At 39.1% G+C, this 19,516-nt stretch overlaps 1 protein-coding gene across 3 annotated transcripts; it reads left to right on the top strand.

Moving 5' to 3' along the window:
* Window positions 1–2,563: 2,563 nt before the first annotated feature.
* On the top strand, window positions 2,564–18,733 carry LOC132627692 (enhancer of mRNA-decapping protein 4-like). 3 transcript variants are annotated; one of them, XM_060343209.1, is made up of 12 exons: window positions 2,564–3,475; window positions 5,730–5,779; window positions 5,854–6,010; window positions 6,112–6,330; window positions 12,057–12,185; window positions 12,397–14,013; window positions 14,745–15,104; window positions 15,181–15,300; window positions 15,567–15,737; window positions 17,046–17,204; window positions 17,323–17,448; window positions 18,049–18,733. In XM_060343209.1, the coding sequence occupies exons 1-12, from the start codon at window positions 2,798–2,800 to the stop codon at window positions 18,355–18,357; spliced, it is 4,095 nt and encodes a 1,364-aa protein (XP_060199192.1). In that variant the 5' UTR covers window positions 2,564–2,797; the 3' UTR covers window positions 18,358–18,733. The 3 variants fall into 3 exon arrangements, with proteins under 3 accessions (XP_060199192.1, XP_060199203.1, XP_060199213.1); XM_060343220.1 differs by lacking the exon at window positions 2,564–3,475 and adding an exon at window positions 3,683–3,970; XM_060343230.1 differs by lacking the exon at window positions 2,564–3,475 and adding an exon at window positions 4,186–4,464.
* Window positions 18,734–19,516: the final 783 nt, after the last annotated feature.

Below are 19,516 nucleotides of genomic sequence, written 5' to 3'. Positions count from 1 at the left end.
TCAATTGCTGCTAATCTTAGCTAAAAGATGGCATAATTAAATTAAAATATATATTAGCATATTGCTACAATAAAAATAGAATACTATGTAAGTCAGATTGTGTCTGATAGACACACTTGAGGACGAGTTCGGGAGTTCAATAAAAACACGAGTGTAGTATGTTAGCAGTATATCTATTTTCTCTTTACCCAAAATACCCTTACATTTATTTGTCTTTTCCACAAAAGCCCTAATCCCCTCTCTCGATGATTTTCTCTTGCTTTTCCGTCCTCTTTCGTCAATGAAGAAGGTCCTACTGTTTCTCTATCTTGACATAAACTAGTGTAGTTCATATCTCAAGCATTGCCAATATGCTAACTTTATCGTAAATCTTTCCAAAGAAACTCATTATACTAATAATACTTTCTTCCAGTTTTAAATAACAAATAAGAGAATTACTACCCCAAAACTCAAAAGAGTTCTTGGTGCATTTGTTTGAAAGCAAACAATGACCGAGAAAAGGAAGAGCCGCAAGACTCAGATGAGATGTTGTAGCAAAAAGCTTGATTACTCAGCCCAATTCAAAGCAACCAATTAATTTTTTATTTTATTTTTGGTGTGTGTGTGTTTGTTCATCTCGTTAGCAACATGAATAAAAGGATATTTTGGATATTGGATAATGAAAAAAATGGTTATAGTATATTAGCAAGACCCTATATATTTATATATTATTAAATTTAGTCATCCTGGCCATTTTGTTAATTACTTTAAGGAAGAAAGTTCAAAACATAAAACAAAAGGCTTGAAAATAAAGCAAAAATAGAGAGAGCATAAAAGTAAAATTGTGTCGAGTCTTCTCATTTGCACATACTCTTTCTAGAGACCTCTGTAACCTCACTCTCCTCTTCAACATCGACAATCGACGAAGAACAAGTGGGTTTCTTCTCCTTTCTTGTCAGGTCTGGTAATGAAATCTTCGTTTCTCATCTTTCATAGCGTCACCAATGTTGTTGCTATTCATTTCAAATTAGGGATCGATAACATAATGCCAGATGTTCTGGTACATTAATATGTATGTCTTCTTTTCCTCTCACAACTTTGTTGTAGTTGATGGTGTGTTGTGTCAAGATATGTTGTTGTGTGATATCACCTGTTCTAATTTTGATGTATTTTGTATGTTTGAGACTACTCTTTTGCTTTCCCATCGTTAATTAGCTCTGCATGCACGTATAACGGAGATATGTTGTTCTAAACCTCGAAGTTGGGCATTTATTAGTTTCATTCCTTGAGTTGGGAGTTCTGAAAGGGATCTAAACATTGCCACTCCATCACCATCCAATGCCTGATTAGCCATGTAATCCGCAATGGCATTACCTTCTCTGTATATATGCGTGATTTTCACTTTACAATATAGGATTAGCTTTCAGGTTTCTTATACAATTGTGATGATTTGTCAGGTATATGCCATATCCTCTTTAAAATGTGCTTCATAACCGATGAGTCAGTTTCAACGATCAACCCATCTATGCCTGTACAACGATCCGTTTGGTCATTTTATGCATTTTACTTTTTCTTCCCCAAATTACCCTTCCCGTAGTTTCATTCAGAGTTTATGATGTGCGGGGATGCGTGGCGTGGTTCCTGAGGCAACTGGGCGGGTTTTGATTTGCTTTTGATGATTTTAGAGAGTTCTAAGTTGAAGAAATGAAAAGAGTTGACCAAAGTCAACATCGGGGGCTTTTTTTTTTTTTTTTATCATTTTTCAAAGTTTCGACAATTCCGTTAGATCCAGAATGTCCTTTATGACTTTGTCGAGTCGTTAGCTCGGGCCCCGAGGTGTTCATGATGTCTTTTGAGCGATTTTCTAGTATTAGCTTGTTCAAGCTTTGGGTAAACCATTTCTAACACAAAATTTCCAATTCAATCCGTGTTTTAGATGATTTGATTTAGAGTTTTTAACATATATTGAGATTAGAGTAATTAACGGGTACACTGGATAATTGAGGTATGAAACTCGCGGAAGTGTGATAGTTTAAATATGTTTTAACCTATTCAAATATGTAATGGGAACACTGGATAATTAAGGTATAAAATTCGCGAAAGTGTGATAGTTTAGATATGTTTTAACTTATTCATTATTTTTTATACGACTTAATATCAAATTGGTTAAGTTTTAGAATACAATAAATTCCTTTTTATCATGTTTATATATTAAGAATCAAATGGAACCAAAATTCATACATTAAAGACCATTTTGATCATTAACACCATTATACCTTTGAATTGATTAGATTACTACGAGAACACCAAGTGTCTTAAAAAATTCCTAAAGTTGAATTTTGAGTATTATTATTTAACTTCTTTTCCTTTTAAGAGGTGAAATAAATAAACCCATTGAAACGTAATGATAATATATTCTATATCCCATAATAGGCCCCATTCTTGTTACTCTTTTCCGAAAGTCGATGATTTTCTCTGGTTTATTAGTAACTAAAAAAAAATAAATCTATCTATAGCCTATACGATTCAAGTAGCATTATTATAAACATGAAACCCCACTTGATCCCCAATATTTCATAAAATAATAATTCTCACCCATCTTCTTCCCATAATAACATTAATCCCCCCCAAAAGTCTCAATCTAATTCATCACTTTATCAATCAAACTCTCTTAACACAGTCACACTACTCAAATCTTCCACTTAATCCGATCTCTGTCCCCAAAAAATCCCACTTTTAATCCCTAATTTTCTCTTCAATCTTCATATTTACCCCTCCAAATTAATACTCAAAGTAATTCTAATTTTCTTGCATTTTAATGGCTTCCACCGGTAATCCAAATCAACCTGGTGGAATACCTTTTGATATGCATAAATTCTTCAAACCCAATTCAACAAACCCTAATTCCCTTGACCCGATTAACAACCCGAATTTAATTTCTTCTTACCCACCACCCTCCGCCGCCGCGGCCGCCGCCGGAGGTGGAATCTACTACCATATGCCACCTCAGCAATTCAATTACCACATGCCACATCAGCAATCCAATTCGCAAAACCCTAACCCTAATCCGGGTGTTCAGTTAATGGCTATGTTAAGCGCGCCACCTCAACAACCTGCTATACAAATTCCACATTTACAACCTACAAATTCGGGTTCCGAGATTTCGGATTTTGCCCCTTCACCAAATGTGGCTATTATTGCAAATTCGGGTACTGCTAGCCCGATGATGCGAATGTTGAGTAGTACTAAGGTGCCTAAAGGGAGACATTTGAATGGGGATCATGTTGTTTATGATATAGATGTTAGGTTGCCTGGTGAAGTTCAACCTCAGTTAGAGGTTACTCCGATAACGAAATATGGTTCGGATCCTGGCCTTGTTTTAGGAAGGCAAATCGCGGTTAATAAGAGTTATATATGTTATGGACTTAAATTGGGAGCTATTCGTGTGCTTAATATTAACACCGCGTTGAGATCATTGCTTAAAGGTCTTGCACAGGTTGGCCTTTTTTCGCACGCTTGCATTTTTCGTTATAATGGTTTTGTTAATGTATTAGATCCATTTCATTGATGTACCTAGCTATATTGTATGTGAATTTCATACTCTTTTGTTATGTGAACTGTTTGTGAACATTATAAGTACTTGTGCTGGTTAGTATGCATAAAATGCTAGTGTTAACTAAATGTGGTTATTATTGCAAATTCCGGTACTACTAGTTCGATGATACGAGTGTTGAGTAGTACTAAGGTGCCTAGAGGGAGACATTTAAATGGGAATCATGTTGTTTATGATATAGATGCTAGGTTGCCTGGTGAAGTTCAACCTCAACTTGAGGTTACTCCGATTACCAAATTTGGTTCGGATTCGGGTCTTGTTTTAGGAAGGCAAATCGCGGTTAATAAGAGTTATATATGTTATGGACTTAAATTGGGAGCTATTCGCGTGCTTAATATTAACACCGCGTTGAGATCATTGCTTAAAGGTCTTGCACAGGTTGGCTTTTTTCGCACGCTTGCATTTTTCGTTATAATGGTTTTGTTAATGTATTAGATCCATTTCATTGATGTACCTAGCTATATTGTATGTGAATTTCATACTCTTTTTGTGATGTGAACTGTTTGTGAACATTATAAGTACTTGTGCTGGTTAATATGCATAAAATGCTAGTGTAACTAAATGTGGCTATCATTGCAAATTCCGGTACTGCTAGTCCGATGAAGTGAATGGCTAGCAGTACTAAGTTACCTAAAGGGAGGCATTTAAATGGGGATCATGTTGTTTATGACATAGATTCTAGGTTGCCTGGTGAAGTGCAACCTCAACTTGAGGTTACTCCGATTACGAAATATGGTTCGTATCGGGGCCTTGTTTTAGGGAGGCAAATTGCGGTTAATAAGAGTTATATATGTTATGGACTTAAATTGGGAGCTATTCGTGTGCTTAACATTAACACCGCGTTGAGATCATTGCTTAAAGGTCTTGCACATGTTGGCATAATGGTTCTGTTAATCTATTGGATTTATTTCATTGATGTACCTAGCTTTATTATATGTGAATTTCATACTCTTTTGTTATGTGAACTGTTTATGAACATTATAAATATTTGTGCTGGTTTATGATCAAATCTAGGATTTTTAGAACATGGGTTCACCACTAAACAAAAGAAGGAAAAAATGTGTCAAATGGGAATTGATCCCTAGTGCTCTAGGTAAATAACTCAACCTTCAACCAAGTGCACCATTTGGCCTTCTTGTAGCATGGGTTCCAGCAGGTAATATTATACCAATTTTAGAAAATATATACATAAAATATCTAGTTTTACGGAGAGACCATGGGTTCACATGTCCCAAATTTCCCACCTAAATTCGCCCCTGTGTAAAATGCTAGTTGTAGTAGGGAAATGGCTTGCCATGCGCCAACCATGTTACCGTGGTTAAGCCATAAATTCATGTAAGAATATATATTAATTAACCTTTTTTTGTCGAGTCATATTAGTTATCCATTGTTAAGTGATAAACTTTATATAAAAGACACGTTTGATGCACTTGCCGCTTTAGTGCATACATTTGGTGCTAGGGGATAAGGGGTGAAGGGGGGGGGGGGTTGGTGGTGAAAATTCATTAAGCTTTGTGTGTTTTCTCAATATAGATTGGATTTTATGAAGAAGCTCTAATTTTTGGAATACTGTTTAGTGAAGTCATGATATTCACTTTTTCGCTAATAGCCTAGCTGTGCGTGAGATTGACGTGCATGGTTGTTTCATGGGACATTGGAAAATATAGCTTATTTTTTATGTGTGGCATTTGATCTCAAACTTTGTCGTCATTCTCTGCTATCACATATAATGCAGCAGTATGCACGTATGATTGGTGTTCTAGACATGGCTCTAAGATGAAACTTCATTGCTCTTTCAAGTAAAGACCATCATCCTCATGTCGTTGATTTAAGAAAAGGGACCATATCATAACGTTTGGAGCTGCTATTACTCGCTGGCTTTGGCTTCCCGGCATTAGCTTATTTTGGATTGCTGAACCGAGTACAATTTTTCTGATTGAATGATGTATAAATCCATTACATATTAGGTTTTATTCTGTAGAATAAAATTCAACAAAAGTTGTCTTGTTTGGTTTAGTAATGCAAAAAAATAACTGTATTTATAAGAACTAAAGTAATTGGAAGTTTATAATATGCTTTAACCATTATTTTGGAGTACGGCATATTGTATTCATCTGAGTTATGAATTTTCTTTCAGAGGGTTACAGACATGGCTTTCTTTGCTGAGGATGTGCACCTTTTGGCTAGGTAGTGCTAATCTCTTCTATTCATAGCAGGTATTCTGTAAGTGCTCTATCTATCTAACTTTTCTGATGTTTCAGTGCAAGTGTCGATGGTCGTGTTTATATATGGAGAATTACCGAAGGACCAGATGAGGAAGATAAGCCCCAAATTACAGGGAGGATTGTCGCTGCTATTCAAATTGTTGGTGAAGGGGAATCTGTTCATCCTCGAGTTTGTTGGCACTCTCACAAACAAGTACCATAAATCCTTCTCTCCTTTTTCTTTTGTGGAACTCTTTTGTAGCATAGTAATTCTACTAGATCTCTTCTTAACTATTATTATCCCCTCTTCAACAGGAAATTCTTGTGGTTGGGATCGGAAAACATGTTTTAAAAATTGATACGACAAAACTTGGAAAAGCTGAAGTTTTTTCAGCGGATGAACCTCTCAGGTGTCCTGTTGACAGGTTGGTTGATGGGGTACAACTTGTTGGTACTCATGATGGAGAAGTGACTGATTTGTCAATGTGCCAGTGGATGACCACTCGATTGGTATCTGCGTCAGTGGATGGCACGGTTCGTGAGAGTTTTGCTTATTGTCCATTAAAATGTTTGCATTTATATTTGCTGTCTTTGTTAGGATTTGAATCCCAAATCCGACCTTTGTAAGCAGGTTCCCAGGAAAGATTGGAGGGTCACAGCTGGACCACTTAAATACCAACCTCCTTAGACAGAACCTACTTACGCCGTGATGTAAGCGAAGAATAAATAGCACACACAGATTTATAGTGGTTCACCCTCAATGTGAGAGCTACGTCCACGTTGCTGCTGCAGATCTTATTAAAGAAGAAATATTACAAGTGTTTACAACACTCAACCTCACAACCCCAATCCCAATTACACTCAAGAATTTTACCACAGAAAATTCTCTCAAAGACCTTCTCTTACTTAGGCCTTTCACTAAGAGTATTTCTCTTAGATTTTTCTCTCTCTTTGGGATGTGTTGTCTTCTTCAATTTGGTGTGTTTACAAATGAACCATAAGCTACCTATTTATAGGAATGAATTTCCTATGATGAGGTAAGCGCTTACATCACGACTATCATGAGGTAAGCGCTTACATCACGACTATGTGAACAAAAGAATTGACTTGTTTGGCCAATTCCACACCTAACAAATCTCCCACTTGAAGACTAATTTTAATTTGTCTTCACACTTTGATCGATGCAGCAGCTCTTTCCTACTTTCATACTTCGTGCAGGCCAACTGAAGTTGAGCATAGCTTCAGTTTGTCTATCGTCACTGCCTTTGTCAGCATGTTTGCTGGATTCTGACTCCCTGCGATCTTTTCAAGCACTAGCGCTCCATCTTCCAAAGATGATCTAATGAAATGGTACCGGAGTTGTATGTGCTTCGTTCGAGCATGGTAAACCGGGTTCTTTGCCAAATGAATGGCGCATTGGCTATCACAATATAGCACACTTCCCTCGTGGTCCTGATCCAATTCCCGCAGAAAAGATTGTAGCCACATCATTTCCTTTGTGGCCTCCGTCACAGCAACGTACTCAGCCTCACAACTAGAGAGAGCTACTATCTTTTGCAACTTGGAAACCCAAGAGATTGCAGTACCTCCGAATGTGTAAACATACCCGGATGTGCTCTTTCTGCTATCAATATCACCACCGTTGTCAGCATCAACATACCCTTGCAATCCTGTTTTTGATTTTCGGAAATACAGAGCTGAACTCGAGCTGCCTTTCAGATATCTGAATATCCACTTCACAGCCTCCCAATGTTGCTTTCCCGGATTGCTCATAAATCGGCTGACAACTCCCACTGCATGTGCAATGTCTGGCCTTGTACATATCATTGCATACATAAGACTACCGATTGCAGATGCATAAGGTATCTTGTCCATCTGCTTCTTCTCATCCTCGGTTGTCGGCGACTGATCCTTTGACAACCGAAAGTGTCCAGCCAAGGGAGTGCTGACTGGCTTGGCATCATGCATGTTAAACCTTTTGATAACTTTCCTCACATATTCTTCTTGTGAGAGTTTGATGCCCTCCTTGCTTCGGTCGATTCTCATCCCAAGGATTTGCTTTGCAGCTCCCAAATCCTTCATTGCAAACTCTTCCGATAACCCTTTTTTCAACCGGTCAATCTCCTGTAGGTTTGCTCCTACGATTAGCATGTCGTCGACATAGAGTAGCAGTATCATGTACGAGTCTTCAATTTTTTTTGAAGTAACAGCAGTGATCTGCCTCGCACCTTGAAAAATCAGCTTTCTTCATAAAGCTGTCAAACTTTAAATACCACTGTCTTGGAGCCTGTTTTAGTCCGTACAGACTCTTTTGAAGTTTGCACACCAGATTCTCCTTTCCTTTGATTTTGAATCCCTCCGGCTGTCGCATGTAGATTTCCTCGTCTAGATCACCGTGAAGAAATGCAGTTTTCACGTCCATCTGTTGCAGATGTAGATTTTCCTTTGCTACCAGCCCAAGAACAGTTCTGATAGTCACCATCTTGACTACGGGAGAGAAGATCTCCGTATAGTCAATGCCTTCTTTCTGTTGAAATCCCTTTGCAACCAGCCTTGCTTTATAACGCTTGCTTCCATTGGGTTCTTCCTTTATCCGATAAACCCATTTGTTTTGCAATGCCTTTTTATCCTTTGGCAACTCGGATAATTCCCATGTATGATTTGCCGATAGTGAATCCATTTCATCCTTCATTGCCAGCTCCCACTTAGTCGATTCATCGACTTGCATTGCTTCTTCATAACATTCCGGCTCCCCTCTATCAGTGAGTAGAATGTAGTTGAGGGATGGAGAGTACCTGTGAAGCGGCTTCCTGATCCTGGATGATCTACGCAGCTCTGTGATTGGCGTCTGTTCATTTGTTTCAGAATCAACACTTTCATCAGCACCTTCTCGGATTGTTTGTTCCTCTGCCTCGGTTGTACCTGGCTGCGGCTCAGGTGCCGGAAAGTCCCTCAAATCGACTATTTCCGATTCCTTGTCCTGACATTCTGAATTCTTTTGCAGCTTGTCTTTGTACAGTACCTCTTCGTTAAAGACAACATTCCTGCTTCGGATGATCTTCCGATTTTGTTCATCCCAAAATCGGTACCCAAGCTCGGTGTCACCATAGCCAATAAAGTAACACTTCTTTGATTTTGGATCAAGCTTGCTTCTAGCCGTATCATCATTATGAACATATGATAAGCAACCGAACACTTTCAGAAATGAAAGATTTACCTTCTTGCCACTCCAGACTTCTTCTGGAATTCTGAAATCCAAGGGAACTGACGGTCCTCGGTTAATTAAGAAGGCCGCGGTATTGACTGCATCTGCCCAGAATGTCTTGGGCAGTCCAGAGTGTATTCTCATACTCCGACCACGCTCGTTCAACGTTCGGTTCATTCTTTCGGCTACTCCATTCTGTTGCGGCGTTCCAGGAATAGTCTTCATCATCTTGATCCCATTATCGGCACAGTACCGTTTGAAATCACCATCAGTGTATTCTCCGCCGTTGTCGGACCTCAAACACTTCAACTTGAGGCTTGTTTCATTCTCGACCATGGCTTTCCATCTTTTGAATACACTAAACACATCAGATTTATTTTTCATAAAATAAACCCATACCTTCCTGGTTGAATCATCAATGAAGGTCACGTAGTAGTGTGATCCTCCAAGGGAGGGTACAGTGGTAGGTCCCCACACGTCTGTGTGCACCAATTTTAGCTTTTCGACCTTCAACTCTCTGCCTGCACTTGAGAAGCTTACTCGCTTTTGTTTTCCGAGAATGCAGCTCTCACACGTATGAAGGTCCACCGTCTTCAGCTTCGGAATTAAGCCATTTGTCACCAACAGCTTCATCCCCTTCTGGCTTATATGCCCCAGCCGACGATGCCACAAATCTGTCTTTTTTGTGTTGTCAACCACAGCAACAGTATCACGACAGCTAGTCGTCATGTAGAGAGTGCCAATCTTCTTTCCTCGGCCAACTACCATAGCACCTTTCGCCACCTTCCAAGACCCATTACCAAAGTTGAGATCATATCCCTCATCATCAAGCTGACCTACTGAAATCAGGTTTCGCATCAGCTTTGGAACATGTCTAACTTTTGTAATCTTCCACGAGGATCCATTTGACATCTTCAAATTAATGTCTCCCGTGCCAACAACGTCTAGCGGCTCTCCATCGGCTAAATAAACTTTGCCGAGATTCCCAGCCACGTAGTTTGTCATTATATCAAGATGTGGGGTGGTATGAAAGGACGCTCCTGAGTCAAGCACCTAAGAGTCTATCGGGCTGTCAACCGATAGCAACAACGCATCGCCAATGTCTTCCGTAGCAGCGTTGATTCCAGCCCCCTTGTTGTCCTCCTTCTTTGGCGCCCTGCAGCTTTTTCTTGAAGTGACCTGGTTTTCCACAGTTCCAACACTCAAATGTTCGTCCTGGTCTGGATTGACCCCTGCCATTTCTTGACTTCGATCTGCCCTTATTTCGGTTGTAGTTTCTGTCAAAATTTCTGCTTCTGTTTTCAACATTAAAAGCAGAACTCGTCGATGCCTCTCCAGAATCTGTCCTGCGCACCTCCTCAGCAAGGATACGATCCCTAACATCGTTGAACTTTAGTTTGTCACTACCGACAGAATTACTAACCGCTGCTCTCATTGGCTCCCAGCTATTTGGTAGGGATGCCAACAAAATTAGAGCTTGCACTTCATCATCGAAATCAATTTTTACCGATGACAATTGATTTACAATGGTATTGAATTCATTTACGTGTGCAGCAACATGAGCATTTTCCATCATCTTTAGATGAAATAGTTTCTTCATGAGAAATACCTTATTATTTGCCGAAGGTTTCTCATACATGTCAGACAATACCTTCATCATATCTGCGGTGGTCTTCTCCTTTGCCACGTTGTGAGCAACGTTCTTCGACAGCGTCAGCCGAATGACTCCCAGAACTTGTCTGTCGAGGAGATTCCAATCTGCTTGCTTCATCTCCTCTGGTTTCGGACTCAGAGGTTCATGAAGCTTTCTGCCATATAAATAATCTTCAATTTGCATTCTCCAGAACGCAAAGTCTGTACCATCGAATTTACCGATGCCGTGCGTCGTACCATCTTCGCCTCCCATCGTTTTTAAATCACAACACAACCTGTTGCTCTGATACCAGTTGTTAGGATTTGAATCCCAAATCCGACCTTTGTAAGCAGGTTCCCAAGAAAGATTGGAGGGTCACAGCTGGACCACTTAAATACCAACCTCCTTAGACAGAACCTACTTACGCCGTGATGTAAGCGAAGAATAAATAGCACACACAGATTTATAGTGGTTCACCCTCAATGTGAGAGCTACGTCCACGTTGCTGCTGCAGATCTTATTAAAGAAGAAATATTACAAGTGTTTACAACACTCAACCTCACAACCCCAATCCCAATTACACTCAAGAATTTTACCACAGAAAATTCTCTCAAAGACCTTCTCTTACTTAGGCCTTTCACTAAGAGTATTTCTCTTAGATTTTTCTCTCTCTTTGGGATGTGTTGTCTTCTTCAATTTGGTGTGTTTACAAATGAACCATAAGCTACCTATTTATAGGAATGAATTTCCTATGATGAGGTAAGCGCTTACATCACGACTATCATGAGGTAAGCGCTTACATCACGACTATGTGAACAAAAGAATTGACTTGTTTGGCCAATTCCACACCTAACAGTCTTTGCTCTATATATCAGCCATACCATTCAAAAAAAAAAAAATCGTTGTAAAATGATGATTCAGCAACAAGTCCAACTCCAACCAAAACTTTTTATCCACTGATTTTTCATGCTACAAATCATTGCTTTTCATGAGATGGCACCACATACATTTTAAAACAATTAACTAACAACTGACACGGGAACATTTGGTAAGAATATCATGTAAAACATAGAGCTAGCAATGAACATGTTATTGTAAAAAAAAAAAAAAAAACCCGATAAGAATCAACAGCAACTGTGCAGTCCTTTGCTAGTTATGAGGAAGTGGGCAATGTCATACTGTAACCAGTGGTTTCTTCTTTAATACTTGCACATTTTTACGTTTATGCATTCTTCACCCTTGAATTTTGTTAATGTGTAAAGTTCTGGAGAAAAACAAAACAAAAAGGGTAAAAGGATGTGGTTTGTACCCTGTGAAAGGGAAAAAGTGATCTGATGATGGAACTATAGATTTATCTTCTACTTTGATAACTAAGGTTGGTTGCTCATGACTCGTGCATGTGGTTTGTATCTTGTTTTACAGATAAAGATTTGGGAAGACCGGAAGCCACAACCAATTGCAATTCTCAGGCCTCATGATGGTAATCCTGTTAATTCAGTCACCTTCCTGGCTGCTCCAGACCGCCCAGACCACATCATACTCATCACTGGGGTATGTTCTAATATAGTTTGTAGTAAGCATCTTCTGATAGAATCAAATGTCTGCTTTAAGGAATTAGCTGTGTTTTACTAAAGGGATCATGCTTTAGGAGAATACGCATTCAGAAGTTGATCATGATTTTATTTTTCTTTTTTCTATGAGTTCACGTTTTGGTTGTTTCTAGCTTTTAGTTCTTCACATGTAACCAGTCAAAGGTATACAGGGTTTACTTAATCGGGAAATAAAGATATGGGTATCAGCAAGTGAAGAGGGCTGGTTGCTTCCTAGTGATGCTGAATCATGGTACTGTACACAAACATTGGAGTTGAAGAGTTCTGCTGCAGCTCGTGCTGAAGAGGCATTTTTTAACCAAGCTGTAGCCTTGTCTCAAGCAGGTCTGCTCGTACTAGCGAATGCAAAAAAGAATGCCATATATGCTGTTCATCTAGAGTATGGCTTGAACCCAATGGCAACACAAATGGATTACATAGCTGAATTTACAGTTACAATGCCAATTTTGAGTTTCACTGGAACAAGTGATTTACTGCCTCATGGTGAACAGATTGTTCAGGTGTACTGTGTACAGACGCAGGCTATTCAGCAGTATGCTTTGGACTCATCCCAATGCTTGCCACCTCCCATGGAGAATGCCGTGGGCTTCGAAAGGACGGAATCTAGTGGTTCACGTGATGCTGCTAGTATTGAAGGATATGCTCCTGTTGGTCCTCCTGGTAGTAAACAAATGGAGTTTCCTTTAACTAGTTCTGCACCCAAATCATTAGTGAATGAGAGTGTCGCAGAGATTGTAGCTACAGCTAGACCTCCTATTACTGATGCACGAACTGGGTTGGCTACCTCTGTGGAATTTGCTTCTTCCATACCGGAATCTAAATCAGCTAGTTTGCCCAGTATAACTACTGATACTGATGCTGCTCCCTTTGCATCACCACCTCCTTTGAGTCCTGAGTTGGCTAGAAAACTTTCTGGTTTCAGAAGCACATCAAATAGCTCTGAGCTTGGTCCCTCTATCAATGACCGTTTTGGGGATCCTAAAGCCGTTGACAGGCAAATGGATGCCATTCATCCAAACTTGACTGGCATTGCTTCGTCGGATGGTGACCCAATGAATAATGAAGATGAAATGTCACGTGATGATGGTTCTTCGGCTATTAGTAATCCAATTAAGTTCAAGCACCCTACTCATCTGGTGACTCCTTCAGAGATATTGATGGCTAACTCATCCTCTGAGGTAAACCATGTTAATGAGCAGAAAAGTGAGGGAGAATCGAGTATCCAGGAAGTTGTAATCAACAAGGAAGCCCGCAATGTGGAGGTGGAGGTTAAGGTTGTTGGTGAAACTAAATTCAGTCCAAAAACTGACATTGGCTCTCAAGAAGAACTACACACTTTTGTGTCAGAGAACAAGGAGAAACTCTTTTGCTCTCAGGCATCTGATCTTGGAATAGAAATGGCTCGAGAATGTCGTGCCTTATCGCCTGAAACCTATATTGTCGAGGAATCTAGGCAGTTTGCTGGGGCTTCTGGAACTGTGCAGCTGACCCATACGTCAACTGCCCCTGAAGAAGATTGTGATTCTGCAAAGGAGATCTCTGGAAATAATATAGACTCTAATGTGCAAGTTTCTGCTCATCAACCTCCAGCTCCTAGTGCCAAAGGGAAAAAGCAAAAGGGAAAGAACACTCAAGGATTTGGACCATCTTCACCCTCGCCTGGTGCTTTCAACTCATCTGAATCCAATGATGGTGGTGTCAGCTCAAGTAACGCTTCAATGGATGCTGCATTCTCACAAATTTTGTCCATGCATGAGGCTCTAAATCAGGTGCCTGCTTTGACTCCAGGGACTCTGTGCATAAATATGTAAAATGTAAATGGTCATAATATTCTTGTTATTTATTTTAATTTAAGTTGTTTGTAGTCATTCTACTTTGAAGTTTCACTACTACTTTTCTCATTACAAATGGTGATCTATTTTCCCTTGACATGCCACTTGCAGCTGCTTTTTCCTGCAGCCCATTGAGAATTTTTTTATCTGTTAATTGGTCCTTGTCCTGATCAATTTCCCTCCTGAAATTTGCCCCTACGGCTTTTCATGTCACAATTGCAAACCCTGATATTTAAGTGGACAAGATGGGGGCGGGGGGGGGGGGGGGGTGCATTATTCACCGAGTTTCAACCTGAGCGCCATTGGCCCTCGGTAATTTGTCAGTTATCAAAAAAAATCCCTCCTGAAATTTATTGCACTATTTTCAGTCAAATTCCGTCATCTCGGTCTCTTTCATGTCTAATCATTCATGAAACTACTTTCAGAGAATTCTCTGCTTGGAACATTCAAACTTCTGAAGTGATAGAATACATATATTTATTATATGGGAGGACTCTCTGTTTATTTTCCCAACCGTTTTTTGTCTTGTATTGATGAAACATTAAAGCATGCTGGAAATTTAGCGCTTCCTGTAGTTTTATCATCTTAGTTACATTATCTTTTCGTTTAGCTTATATGATATTCTGACTTGTTTCCATTTTTGTTTTCTCAATACCGTGTCTTCTTAGGTTCTTAATATGCAAAAAGAAACGCAAAAGCAGATGAGTATGATCGTTGCTGTTCCAGTTACCAAAGAAGGAAGAAGACTTGAGGCTGCTTTGGGACGGAGCATGGAGAAGGCTGTCAAGGCCAATTCTGATGCTTTATTGGCTCGTTTCCAAGAAGAGAGTGCAAAACAAGAGAAATTACTTCGTGATCGTACTCAACAAATAACCAATTTGATATCTAACTGCTTTAACAAGGACATGCCAGGGCTAATTGAAAAGATAATGAAGAAAGAACTGGCAGCTGTTGGACAAGCTGTCACACGCAGTATTGCCCCTACCATTGAGAAATCTGTATCAACTGCTATTTCAGAAGCCTTCCAGGTTAATATAATGAAAATCTGGCCATTTTTTAAAAAACTTGAATCTGTTTTTCAGAGACGGAATGTGTATGGTGCAGAAAGGAGTTAGTGACAAGGCAGTGAACCAACTGGAGAAAACAGTTAGCTCCAGACTGGAAGCTTCCGTTGCTAGGCAAATCCAAGTGCAATTCCAAACCTCTGGCAAGCAAGTTCTTCAGGTGAGCATGAGCCATACAATTCTTTATTTAGTAAATGCCACTCAATTTGCCCATCTCAAAAAAAAAAAAAAAAAATGCCACTCAATTTGGGTACAAGATATTTTCTAGATGTCCTTTTCACAAGTATAGTATCTCTTTGAATTTACTTTCTGAACATCTCAACCTGCTCTTTTCCTTTCCCGCTGTCTTCATTGTGCTCCTTTTGCTGGATGCTTCGTTTTTGAAATTAATGTTGGATGCTCAATGACATTCTAACTGTCCTGCAGGAAACTTTGAAATCTACACTGGAAGTTTCGGTGATCCCTGCCTTTGAGATGTCATGCAAGGCAATGTTTGAGCAAGTAGATTTAACATTTCAGAAAGGATTTGCTGAACACACTGCTTCTGCTCTACAGCAATTTGAATCCATGCATTCGCCATTAGTACATGCTTTAGGGGTATGTCTTATGAGCATTGGTTTTAATATGATTTCCCTTCTGTTTCTTGCTAATTTTGGGTTGGGCAGTTCCTTCCCTTTTTTCTTTCTACCCTTATTATCAATTATTTTGTTGTATTTTCAACCTACTGATTGTATTCCTTTCTATCAGGTCGTCCTTTATACTCCTTATGTTCCATTTTGTTTGGCACTTTTTCCTTGATAGTATGTTCCAAAAAGAATGACATATTTCTATATTTCCTTAATGCGAAGCTTATATATCCAGTAGTTCTTGTATATGGGCACACTTTTGCCCCTTTCTTTAATGAAATTTATTACTTCATTTTAAAAAAAAAAAAACTTTTACAGCCACACAAATGTCATGGCATGTTTGAGACCACAAAAGTCTTAAAGCTACACATGTTATGGCATGTTCAAGACCACAAGTTTTAAAAGTCTTCCTTTCTTTGTTAAACTTCGTGCCGAATCAAACGATGTCAAACAAAGTGGAATAGAGGGAGTTACAGTTTTCTAATGAAAGAAGTAAAATTGGAATCTACCTGAAGCTTCAGGTTCTTCATGCTTTTTTGATTAAGTAGGTTGATATTCATGCTTCCACTTCACTATTTAAATAGATAGCGAACGTCAATGTATACATTAGCCTTGTAATTAAATGTTTAACTGGAAAACAGAGGTGAATATTTGTATTCTCTAATCTCTATATAAGGGGCTGTTTGCATATGCTCTTTTGAATACCTGAACTTAGCACCACAATGAACATTCCCCACCGTCTCCTAGGGCATACTTGTGGGTGGCAATCAATTCACTATTTATTAGACGAACTTAGGCACGTGTTGGTTTGGAATTTGTGCTCGGGCTTTCAAGGTTACTCAGTTATTGAGTGATACATGTTGATCTCATTTGTCAAGAGATTTACAGGTACAGCAGCCACCAAGAATAGTGAGTGACAAACTCTTTTAGTATACATGTCATGAGATTGTGTATGGGGTGTCGTTCTTTTGGTTGTTACTTCCATTTTAGAAATAAAAGATGTAGTTACTCGGAAAAGAGATTTTACTTTTGTTGTTCGCTAATAGACAAGATGTGATTTCACTTTTGTTATATGTTTATGGAGGTTTTACTGGGTGAATGATAACTCTTTAACATTTCTCTGGTGATATAACTAAATGGATAATTCGTTGTGTATATGAAGAGTCGTTGCAACGAGTGTCAGAGGCTAAAATTTTCTTGGATATACTTGTTATCAGCAGTAATGGTTGGGTTTATACTCTCTTTGTAATTGCATATTCATACTTGAGTTAATTTTCAGGATGCCATTAATTCCGCATCATCGATGACTCAAACATTGAGTGGAGAGCTAGCCGATGGTCAAAAGAAATTGCTTACTCTTGCAGTTTCTGGAGGAAATTCCAAGTCGTTGAATCCACTGGTTAGCCACATGAGTAATGGACCATTGCTGCATGAGAAGGTTCTTTCTATTCCCTTAAATCACTTTTACTATATAGAATACTTATTAGCTACTCGTATTCTGCTTTCATTGTGTCCTTTCTTATCATTCTGATTCTAACTTTTACCTTCTATAATAGCTTGAGGCTCCTGTTGACCCGACCAAAGAGTTATCTCGATTGTTAGCGGAGCGCAAGTACGAGGAGGCATTCACTGCAGCCTTGCAAAGAAGCGATGTATCTATTGTAACGTGGTTATGTTTGCAGGTATACTGTTTGCTCTCATCACTTGTTTATGGACGGGGTTAAAATATCAGGTACTTTAGGACTGCTGTATGGGACGCTATTCCTTGTACTAGGCAAATGTTTCACCTCTTATCCTTTAAGCTGGTAGAGTGACGGATTTTCAGATCATCCAAATGATAAAGTTGGAAAATGAAATTGACTCGTAACTAACCTTATTCAATTAAAAGGTTCTTATATCGAAATGGATCATTTCAAATTTTGGTGACAGTCTTGATTTCCTAGTTTATTGCATTTGACATCTTAGCTATACATACAAGTTGGTATCTGCTACCAAGCCATCCTTGAAGAAATCATCTAGTGTGTTTTGTCCTCTGTTGCTCGGACTCTCCAAAAGTGCTGCCGCACCTGTGTCAGATCCTACCAAAATGCACTACTTTTGGAGGATCCGACACGCTCAAGAGTTCGAGCAACATAACTTTTGTCACTACCAGGATTTAAACCCAGGTCTCCCAAGTCTTTTCCCGCTTCATTGGCCGCTAAGCCACCACCCTTTTTGGGTGCATTTTTGAAAATATTTTTGTCGTCAATGCATCTTAATGGTTTCCCTGTGCCTTCTACCAGGTTGATCTACCGGGTATCTTATCAATGAATCCTCTCCCGTTGAGTCAAGGAGTACTTCTTTCACTTCTTCAGCAGGTGGCCTGTGATGTTACCAAGGAGACAGCCCGAAAATTATCCTGGATGAGGGACGTGCTGTCGGCCATAAATCCAACTGACCCGATGATTGCGGTGCACGTGCGGCCTATCTTTGAGCAAGTATATCAGATACTAAACCATCATCGGAATCTTCCTACCACGACCCCTGCTGAACTTTCAAGCATTCGACTGATTATGCATGTTATCAATTCCATGCTAATGACCTGTAAATGATTTTTCAAGAATAACAGGATTATACCTGGTGGAATACTGAAGTTTGTACAAATTATTCATGGATAGGCAAAAGGTACTATAGAGTTGAACCTTCACCATGCAAAAGGTATTATAGAGCTGAAGCCTTCACCGGCCTTTTTATGCTGTTTTCTTCTCTTATTTGTTTCATTAAGGTAAAAATTGTAGTCTGGTCGGTTGGATTTTCAAGTTTGTTGAGTATTAGTCTTTTTTGGGGTGGAACTATTGTGTATACGAATTTTTGTACTTTTTACATTATTTTTGCTGCAATTTCAAGTGGGAGGTTAAAGGTTTCTCTCATGGCCTTGTCAGATTAACATCTTGGTTCAATTACAACTCCTGATGTCTCTGGTGTTCTTGTTTCTTTTATATATTTCATGCATAATTTGATGCCGCATTTTGTTGACCGTATTAATAGTATTTGAATTAAGTTATGCAGGGCTATATGTATTATTTTATATATGGATATTATGTGTATTAAAGAATATGCAATATTAGATATAAATTATTTAAAGACAACTACGTTTCATTGATCCAAGTGTTTTAAAAGGCAGTCCTGGGACCGCCCCGGGGCACAGGCAAAACGTCTCGGGGCTTACATGTAAGGCTTAGTTCTGTGAGGTTAAAGGTTTCTCTCATGGCCTTGTCAGATTAACATCTTGGTTCAATTACAACTCCTGATGTCTCTGGTGTTCTTGTTTCTTTTATATATTTCATGCATAATTTGATGCCGCATTTTGTTGACCGTATTAATAGTATTTGAATTAAGTTATGCAGGGCTATATGTATTATTTTATATATGGATATTATGTGTATTAAAGAATATGCAATATTAGATATAAATTATTTAAAGACAACTACGTTTCATTGATCCAAGTGTTTTAAAAGGCAGTCCTGGGACCGCCCCGGGGCACAGGCAAAACGTCTCGGGGCTTACATGTAAGGCTTAGTTCTGTGAGGTTTACCCCTTAAGTGCCCGATTGTACGCCCTAAACATGCTTAACGCCCAAGGTTCGGGATTTGCCTAAGCGTTCTTACACAAATTATGTGTCAAATTCCCCAGTTAAAATACTATTGTCAGAGGAAAACACTCTGCCATTTCACTTTCTTACATTATGCTTAACTTTACAGTTTAATACTC

This window comes from Lycium barbarum, chromosome 1 (assembly GCF_019175385.1).
Source record: "Lycium barbarum isolate Lr01 chromosome 1, ASM1917538v2, whole genome shotgun sequence".
In the NCBI taxonomy this organism is placed as follows: domain Eukaryota; kingdom Viridiplantae; phylum Streptophyta; class Magnoliopsida; order Solanales; family Solanaceae; genus Lycium; species Lycium barbarum.
Note: the sequence above shows the minus strand (reverse complement) of the source record. Positions and strands in the feature narration are given on the sequence as shown.